This window comes from Gavialis gangeticus, unplaced genomic scaffold (genome assembly GCF_001723915.1).
Source record: "Gavialis gangeticus isolate Ggan-Ray unplaced genomic scaffold, GavGan_comp1, whole genome shotgun sequence".
In the NCBI taxonomy this organism is placed as follows: Eukaryota; Metazoa; Chordata; order Crocodylia; family Gavialidae; genus Gavialis; species Gavialis gangeticus.
The window spans coordinates 83,316,045-83,325,481 of NW_017729025.1; the positions used below are offsets into that span (position 1 = coordinate 83,316,045).

General features: G+C 44.2%; 1 protein-coding gene across 1 annotated transcript in view; it reads right to left on the reverse strand.

Moving 5' to 3' along the window:
* The window catches only part of LTK (leukocyte receptor tyrosine kinase), a 200,232-nt gene that overhangs the window by 94,696 nt on the left and 96,099 nt on the right, over positions 1-9,437 (reverse strand). The window contains exons 5-7 of the mRNA XM_019519044.1: positions 6,104-6,243; positions 4,195-4,332; positions 2,836-2,988 (exon numbers count right to left, since the gene is read on the reverse strand). Of these exons, the coding sequence (XP_019374589.1) occupies positions 2,836-2,988; positions 4,195-4,332; positions 6,104-6,243 (431 nt within the window). The remainder of the gene's footprint in view (positions 1-2,835; positions 2,989-4,194; positions 4,333-6,103; positions 6,244-9,437) is intronic.

Consider the following 9,437-nt stretch of genomic DNA (forward strand, 5'->3'; position numbering starts at 1 on the left):
TTCACGGTCAGGGCGGCTAGGGTCTGGAACCAACTTCCAAGAGAGGTGGTGCAGGCTCCTACCCTGGGGGTTTTTAAGAGGAGGTTAGATGAACACCTTGCTGGGGTCGTTTGACCCCAGTACTCTTTCCTGCCATGGCAGGGGGTCGGACTAGATGATCTGCTCAGGTCCCTTCCAACCCTAGAAACTATGAAACTATCTCCCAGCAGCAGCTCCACAGTTGTGGAGCCAGCACTGGGAGCTCCCTGCTGACAGAAGCTGGGGAGCTTGTTCCCTGCCCAGCTCCGCAAGCGTGGAGCTGGAGGGGAAACAAGCTCCCCAGCCTGTTCCTTTCCTCCCCCACCCCACCACACACTGTGCTCACGGAGCTGGGTGGGGAACAAGCTCCCTAACCCCCACTCTGCAATTGCAATTATGATTGCAGAGCAGAGGCTGGGAGCTCTCTGCATGGGTACAGTTCCCCACCCAGCCCAGAGCTGCCTGGGACCTGCCCTTTACTGGGATAGTTCCCAGCCAGAGCCAGTCTGCATGGGGACCTGGAGGTGGCCGGGGACTGTACTGTTTTGGGCAGCCCAACCAGCTCTGGGCTGCACATGCAGACTCCCCTGCACAGCCTGGGGCTGGCTGGGAGCTGTTGTGGTCAGGGGAAGGTCCTAGCTCTGTGCCCCAATCAGGTAATCAAGGCATGGGGCTTAGAAAGAGCTGCAGGGAAGAGGCAGGTCCCAGCCCCCTGTCCCAATCTGCTAGTGGGGTAGCTAGCAGAGAACTAGCTGCCCCACTAACAGATCAGGGCAGGGAGCTGGGACCTGCCCCTCCCCTCAAGCTCTTTCCAAGCCCTATGTCCCGGATTGGGGAGCCAGGGCCAGCAGCTCCCTGCTGCCATGGCAGGGGGACATTGTCCCTGCCTCAGAAGCAGACAGCCCCCTGGGCCAGGAGATAGCTGTCTCCTGGCCAGGTGCTTCCTGCCAGCCTCTGGGCTAGCACCCACGGGGAGCCTGAAGCTCATGCCCAGGGGCGGCAGAGGCACATTGCAGGGAACTGGGAGCAAATCTGATCCCTAATCTTGTATGTGTAGACACTTACCCAAAAACCCTTACTGTGCAGTAATTTCCTTCACAGTAGATCTAGGCTGGAGTAAATGTATGTGTAGACATGCCCAGAGAATCATAGAAAATTAGGGCTGGAAGGGACCTCAGGAGGTGATTCTAGTCCAAACCCCTGCTCAAAGCAAGACCAGCCCCAACTAAATCATCCCACCCAGGGATTTGTTAAGCCAGGCCTTAAAAACCTCCAAGGATAGAGATTCTACCACCTCTCTAGGTAACTTGTTCCAGGGCTTCATCACCCTCCTGGTGAGAGTTTTTCCTAATATCCAAACTAAATCTCCCTTCCTGCAACTTGAGACCATTACTCCTTATTCTGTCATCTGTCACCACTGAGAACAACTGAGTTTTGTGGCCCTGATTGTGAGTGGTGGGCAGGGAAGGATTTGCAAGGCATGCTATTTAATATCAAAATAAAAGTATGTTGTTATTTTCATACACAATATTGCTTCTGTTTTTTTCTTTTCATGGGTGGGTGAGCCAGCTGGTGGGGATCAGCCTTTCTGGTGAGGGAGATAAGGTGGGGTTTGCCCAGAGCAAGATCAAGCCCCCAGCCCAGTCTGGTAATTTCCCCCCACTGAAAAGCAGAGGTGGTATATTTAGATCCTGGCTCACTGCAGTTCTCTCACCCCAGGGTCCAGGACACGAGGGCTTCCCCCCCCCACCACTGAGACAGTCGCCAGCATAGCCCCTGCTGCCCCTCCTTGGGGGCCAGATATGGATGTTCCCCCAGAGTCAGACCAAGCCCAGAGCCCGTATGTCTGCGTGCATATCTGTGGGTGTGTTCATCGGTGAAAATACAAACAATAGTGCTGTAAACAAAGACAAAAACACTTTTTTGTTTAGATATTGAAAACAGTGAATGGTGTAAAAAATACAGTTTGAGCCAGGAATGAGTCCCTGTTGTTCCCTGATTTACACAAGGGTCCAGCACCCCCTGCTGTCTGTACTGCAGAACTGCAGAAATGAAGGAAAACCTCTCTGATGGTCAATGATCGTCTATTATTCTTTTTTTAATTGAAATTTGATTTGAACAGTATGATACTAATTGGTTAATATGGTTTAGAAAATGGTGAGCATATCTACAAATGGGTGTCTGTCCACACAGACAGGAGAAAAACTGCTGACTGAAACAACTCTACCCTTGACAGAGAACCTGGAGCCAGAGTAATTATTTTTGTAGCCTTATAGAGAGCCCAGTTGGGCTGAACTTTTCTGTGCTTAGCCCAAGCTCACAGAAGGTTCTACCCTTCCCATGTCTACCTTCCAAGGTGACTGACACATGCTGATCTAGCCCCTTTTTTAACAGAGGCCTTTTTGCCATCCTCTTTAGCAAGGAACATGGCTTTCTTCCTGGGATCTTTTGCAGCAGCAGGATGTAGGCTGCCATGGTGCCCCTGCTTTAACTGTGGCAGGTTAGGGTGTTATGTCATGTGTTGTGTCAGGGTCAGCTGTGTAGTTTTGCTAAGAAGTTATAATATGTATTTGTATAGGATGGCTTGGATAGGGATGATCCTATTTTAGGCAGGGAGTTGGACAAATGACCTCTGGAGATCCTTTCCAGTCCTGTTTCTCTATGATACTATGAAATCATAATTGAAAAACACAGTTTAAGCTTAGCTGCAACATAGTTCTAGCTAACAATGATTTCAAAGGTGATTTGGAAAAGGGGTACAAAGGGTTTTCAAAGACCATGTTTGTGGATAGAGATGGACATACACGAGGAACCTACCTACAGTGTCTTGTAGGGCAGATCCTATGAATGAAGCTTCTTGTCTTGTGTCCACAAAGCTCATAATGGACCAAGGGGAAGCTGTAGGGTCTTTCAATGTCCAGCCACAGGGATCCTGTTCAAAAGAACAGTGTGCTCCCTTGGGAAGACTGCCTGTGGGAAGAATTGGAAAAGGCTGGGAAACAGCAGAAATCCAAGCAGGGAAGAAAACTGTAAATTCAGTTACATTTTTTTAAATCATGGGAACTAGAGAGGTTATGCCAAGAGAAGCTACAATGGCTTATTAGTTCCTTTCCATGTTGTCACAACAAAAAACTGTAGTGGTCTTGGAGATCACATCTATTGTTATCAGAGATCCTGCATATATTTCTTATGCTAACTACACCAGAAAACTGTGGTAGCTAAGATTCCATAGTATAGCAAAGATTGTCAACTATTTTAAATAGTGATTACTGTATGTTACATCCGTCAATTGCTTGGGAGTCCCATAGACTACTTTAGTTGCTAGCTAATTTAGAAGTAATTTAAATTACATTATTTCATGTGGTGCACAGTAACCCTGTGAAATTCCCTATGATAGTAGGGGCCTCCAAAACTACACCTGTATTTTACAAAGACAATTTTATGACCAGTAATATTGTGCTGATGCTAAAATAAGGGTGCTCATTGCTGCCAGCTGATTGGGACTTGAGTCTGGAAGGAACACAACCCTCCCACTGCATGGATGTAGAAAGGAAGGCTTTCCCTTCCACTGAAATAGCAGGAACTGCTATGGGCAGGCTGCCAAGCTTCACATACCAATAGTCTGGGCCAGTGACTAAAATCTTGTATCCCTAATCCTAAAAGTGCATTATCTATGGATATTCCAAGTCCTGATGTTCAGTTAAATGAAGATACATTAAATTAATTACACAGGCAAAATATCCAATTACTCTTTATATGGAATCAATTTAATTTATTTCTCATTCCAAATTATTATACTTGATGGGTTGAGCAAAAAGGGATTTGTTTTTAAAATCTGTATTGATCTCATTTTGTGGCTTTTGGTGTATATATTTTGTTAGATGGATCCCAGGTGCCTATTTTCTATGCTGATCCCAAGGGATGTATTGCAGATTAGCTATTTCCAGCTAGAGCTAGTAGATAGTATAGTGACCCACAGGCTGTACTTTTCCTAGGGAATTTCTAACGGTGACTGGAGATTAGATGGAGCCTCCATTTTGAGCTGCTAACATGACCTGACTGGCTGAGTCCCTTTGGCTAGCTAGCTTTTGTGGCAAGGTGCTTTGACTGCTGCATTTTGAATGACCAAAGAGGAACCACAGAAGGATCCCAACAGGGAGCAAGCTCCATACTTACCACACAAGGCTCCTTCATCCTCTTCCGCAGGACAGTCACTGTGAAAATCACAGACTTGCAGATGGCTTATGCAGTCCCCATGTGGGCAAGGGAAAGCAGGGCTCTTGTCATCCCTGGAAACACCTTGGCTTCCATTGTCTAAAGGGTTTACCAGAAAGAAAGCCCAGAGAGAGTTGTCAGCATAATGCCCAGGGCTAGGCTTTGGTTCAGCTGGTTCCTCAATCCCTCATGTGCCCCTGTCCCCTTCCTACCTTATAAAGGCAACATATGCCCCATCCCTATTAAAATATACATTTAATTTTTACATTTGTGCCAGAAAGTCTTCAAACATGTAATAACACAGAATAGGAAAAAAAGTAACATGGTCCAGTGAACGATCACAAGAACAGCCTACAAAATGAAGCAAATCCTCCCCACTCTTGCAATAATAAACAACCATCTTGAAGCCCATCCAAACTAAACATTAAAATAAAAGTGCAATGTTCCAAAGGTGCGGAGCCTAGCTAGAGATGGCTCTACCCGCTACTCTGTCAAGGCTATACCATGGGACTGTCAGCAGCTTCAATCAAACTGATAACAGATGTTGCTAAATCCAGTCCCCAAGGTAGATTCTACATCTTTTAAGAAGTGTGTGACCTAGAAGTGCATTCTTTGGATTTGGATAACAGGGGATCTCTGCAGCTGCTAGTTCACCATTAGCAAATCCCTTGAAGTTGCCTTCCACTGAATACTTGTTTTTTTAATGTAATGCTTTGCACATGGAAAATATTTGAAATCTCTAGTACTGTCATGAAAATTGTGCCCAAAACTTAGGGGTTGCATAGGGGCAAAAAGCACATAAATCAAATGAAATCTCTATGAGGATCAAAAACTCTTTTCACCTCTTTTTTTAAGATAACAAAACCCACATTTCCATGGATACTTTTAAATTCAAGGCATCCTCGGCAGTGCTTCTTCCCAGCACCGCTAGGCATCATGCTAGTCCCTGAGAACAAGAAAGGGAAGCTGACAATGAGACTGATTGGGTGAAAGGCTTTGCACAAACAGGCCCTGCCTCTGCGAGGAACATGACTGAAGTCGGTGCAGCTCCACACACGTGCAGGGCTTGCTTTGTCCACATACCCAGCACTCTGCAGCTTCACAGTCTATAAAGCAAATGTGAAACTCATGAGTCTAGTTTCCTTCTCCCAGCACAGTGAAGTAGAGGAACAGAGAACAGGCCTGAAGGCCCCTTTCATCACATCTGGCGCTGCAATATACTAAATAAAAAGCAGCACAGTGATAAAAAGGAAAACAAATTTCTGTTTGTTTCATTGATCTATAACAGAAATTCTCAATATGGTGGTCCCATTCTCTCTTTCTTTGAGGCTGTGTGATGGAGGGCCCAGAAATGTATTTCTGTTGGAATATGGGGTTTATGGTAAGGAAAAGATTGAGAACTGTCTTTTGACTTGTTAAATAAAGAAAATATTAAACTTCTGAAAACAGCTTGGCCCAAATATTTGAAATGATGTTAGCAAGTGCTTCTGTCCCTGCTACATTCTTTGTTGCTAGTTTGTTTGCCCAACAATGAGGCAAGGCAGATCCCTTTTGACAAGTTGAGAGGGATGGAAGCATGACTGCTTCAATATGGACATAATTTCTAAGGCTTTGACCTTTGGTCCTCCATTTAAAGCGAGTGATTTTTTAACTGAGTAGGTTGAGAGCTGTTTTTGTCTGTGAAGCACCCCTGCAAGTGTGATTATTGATAGATAAGCATTGCCAAAAACTCAGGACTTCTTTTGCTGTTTCATTCTCCTGCCATCTGGACTTCTTCCAGAACCCACTCAGCAAGTTTCATCAGCAGCTCTCCTTTTCTGACTACATTCGCTGCAACTTTCCAAAGCTGGTGAGGTATGTTGGAACCTACCATAGAAGCAGTTCCTGAGCTGCAAAGAGCGCAATGCCAACAGCCCAGCCTCTTGTGCTCCACAATTTGAATACAGCAGGAAAATCTCAAAAGGTCTCTTCACTTGGCCAATCTCAGCCATCAAAACTTTCCACTTCACCCTATGGGAAGACAACAAACAGCTATCATGTAAGTTTGGAACATGTGGGAGCCCGAGGCATGTGCAGCTCAAAGTTTTCCATTACACCAAGGGAAAAAATATCTATCAAGAGCAAAAAGAGGGATGAACAAGAACTCCAACAGAATGAATAACAGTTTGCAGCAACAGCATTATAGACTCAGCGTTCAAGATTTGAAAGTTCACCTTTCAAATCTCTGTCTTGATGACAGTGATGATGATGATGATGATGATGATGATGATGTAAGGGTGTCCCATCCACTTGCAAGGACTCCTTAAATAGGATCTGAGCCTGTATTTTCAGCCAGTCTATTTTGGACATCTCCCAAATTTGCTTACCACATATTTGATTATGCAATGTCTGTATTTGCAAACACAAATCAGATGATCAGCTGAGCAATCTCTGAATCTGTGTGAGCAAGGGCTGATTCTGAAGATGCTCAAAGTGGAGATGACCAGCCAAACATTTGATCCTAAATGCTTCTCACTTGTGTTTCTAACACTGAACATCCTTTTCTGTGCACTCTGTCTTCCTAGTATTTGGCAATTATAAGAAGTCCACTGCTACACTGGAATGCAAGTGCAGAAGACAGAAAACTGTGGATGACAAAGAATATTATTTTCTCTCTTCTCCAACCTCCCCACAAATACAACATACCACATAGATAAAAGTCCCTACACTATAATCTTAGGAACACTTGTGCAAACTTACAGAAAGACTGATACAAGAGGCATCGATTTTTTTAGGAGTAATATCTTTTATTGGACCAACTCCATGGTTGGGATAGACTAAACCATTTTACATCAGGTTCCTGCTTTGCATTCAAAATTGTGTCTAAGCCTATCTCAACCATGCAGTTGGTCCAATAAAAGATATCAACCCCCAAAATCCTTGCCTCCCACATAATTTCTGGAACATCATGGCTACAACCTCACTCCAACACTACCACAAAAACTGATTGTCACATGGGCCTGATTTTTAAAGGTTTTTAGGCACCTAAAGTAGAGACAGATGTCCAGTGAGATAAGTGCCCAAATCCTAACTTATTCAGTGAGAGCTGAAAACCCCACAAGACAGGTTTTTTCATCTTTAGGCACCTAAATATCTTTAAAAATCTGGCCCATGATACAACTTTCCTCCTGTTGTTAAACAGCATTAAAAGGCAGCTAAAATGCATGAGACTTCCCCAGTGTTACTTTTCATCAAATAACTATCTGTGGTTGCCATGGAGATGTTACACCATTACTAATGGTCCATCTGTCTGATCATGAGTGGATGGGGAGAGGGTCCCCACAACAGTGAATGGCAGACATCTCTTAATATGTGCTGCACACAATGAAAACTCAAGGGCTTGGGCCACAGACATGAAAAAACACTGCAAGTTTCCTGTTTCTAGGCTGATGATCTTCCTCATTTATGTCAGACTATGTTAATGGAATATCTACCTAATTAATTAATTAATTGGTTAATGAGTCTCTGACCAAACATTCTCTGGTAAAACAATGCTGCTTATTTTTCTCCATCTTTTCTTCTTATAACCTCCCTCCTCCCCTTCTGAGATTTATCTGCCTCTTACTTAAACCAGTGCAGTCTTCTGGCCCTATTTGCTTCCCCTATCTCTGTTTCCCCTAAGTATGTCTCTAGCATTTCATCCCAAATCAGAGGGTTTTTTTGATACTGTAGGGTCACTTTATTCAGTTTCAGAAATATCCAGCACCAAAACACAATTGCATTACCACTGCTATACGGTAGGGTAACCAGGGACCTCCAGCAATGAGACATGATTACTTAGCTTTCCTTTTATATTACACAATAGCCTCCAGGACTCTGCAGTACTGAGATAGCTATAAATGCATTATCTGTGTCATATCACAGCACAACCTCCAAGACCATTCAGCACTGAAACATAACTGAATGACTTCCCCTATATTGTACAGTATACTATGCCCACTCTGTGTATTAGATCCCCCTGCTGAGAGACCCTGCACTGTTACCTCCACTGAACTGTAACGTGCCTCCTATGTCCCATAGCTCTGAGGCAGACAAGGTTCTTTGGGTGAATCTGATCTTTTATTAAACCAACTTAAATGGTTGGGGAAAAAATTTTTTTAGCAAGCTTTCAGGTTTGAAAACCTTTTGTCAGGCTGAGGAAGCCTCTGCAGTTGGTGTGTGCTCTTCCTGGATGGAATGAATAGTAAAGAAGCCACAGGCTGGTCTGCATGCAAGGCAGGCAGTCAGTGAAGATGTAAATTGGGGAGTCAGTGGATGAGAGACAGGCTGGCGGGGGGGTGATGGGGGAGAAAAGGGGAATTAATGTAGCAGTTAAATAGTGGAGAGGTACCTGGGGAGTCAGATATCAGGCAGGTTACAATGTGTCATAAATCCAAAGTCTATATTTAGTCCACGATTTTTTGTATCTAGGAGGTTGATGAAGTGAAGTTCATAGGCTTGTCTCTGAGAAGTGTTTTGTAAATTCCCTTTGAGGATTAGAACTGAGAGATTGGAGAGTGAGTGGTTTTCTTGTGAGAAATGTGTCCCCACAGGTAACTGAGTATTCTTGTCTTTGATAGATTTCCGATGTACATTCATTCTGGTGTGCAGTTGTTGTTTGGTCTCTCCTACATATTTTCCATCAGGGCATTTGGTGCACGGGATGAGATATATTACATTTCTGGAGGTGCAGCTGTAAGGTGCAGGGATGCAACATCTCCACCACATTTCTTGACATGGCATGGTCTGGATCCATTTGGTGTGTTCTGGGCCTTAGGAAGTTTGTTTCTGGGGGTGAGGTTAGTGAGGTTCGGTACATGTTTGAAGGCTAACTAGAAATTAGAAATGCAAAACCTGCCAACACATTTCCACCACCCCAACAATTACTCCACCCCACAACAGAGCCATCAGCATCCCTGCATCTTACAGCTGCACCTCCAGAAATGTAATATATCTCATCCAATGCACCAAATGCCCTGATGGAATATACACAGGAGAGACCAAACAACAACTGCGCACCAGAATGAATGCACACTGGAAATCGATCAAAGACAAGAATAACCAATTACCTGTGGGGACACATTTCTCACAAGAAAACCACTCTCTCTCCAATCTCTGTTCTAATCCTCAAAGGGAATTTACAAAACACTTCTCAGAAACAAGCCTATGAACTTCACTTCATCAAA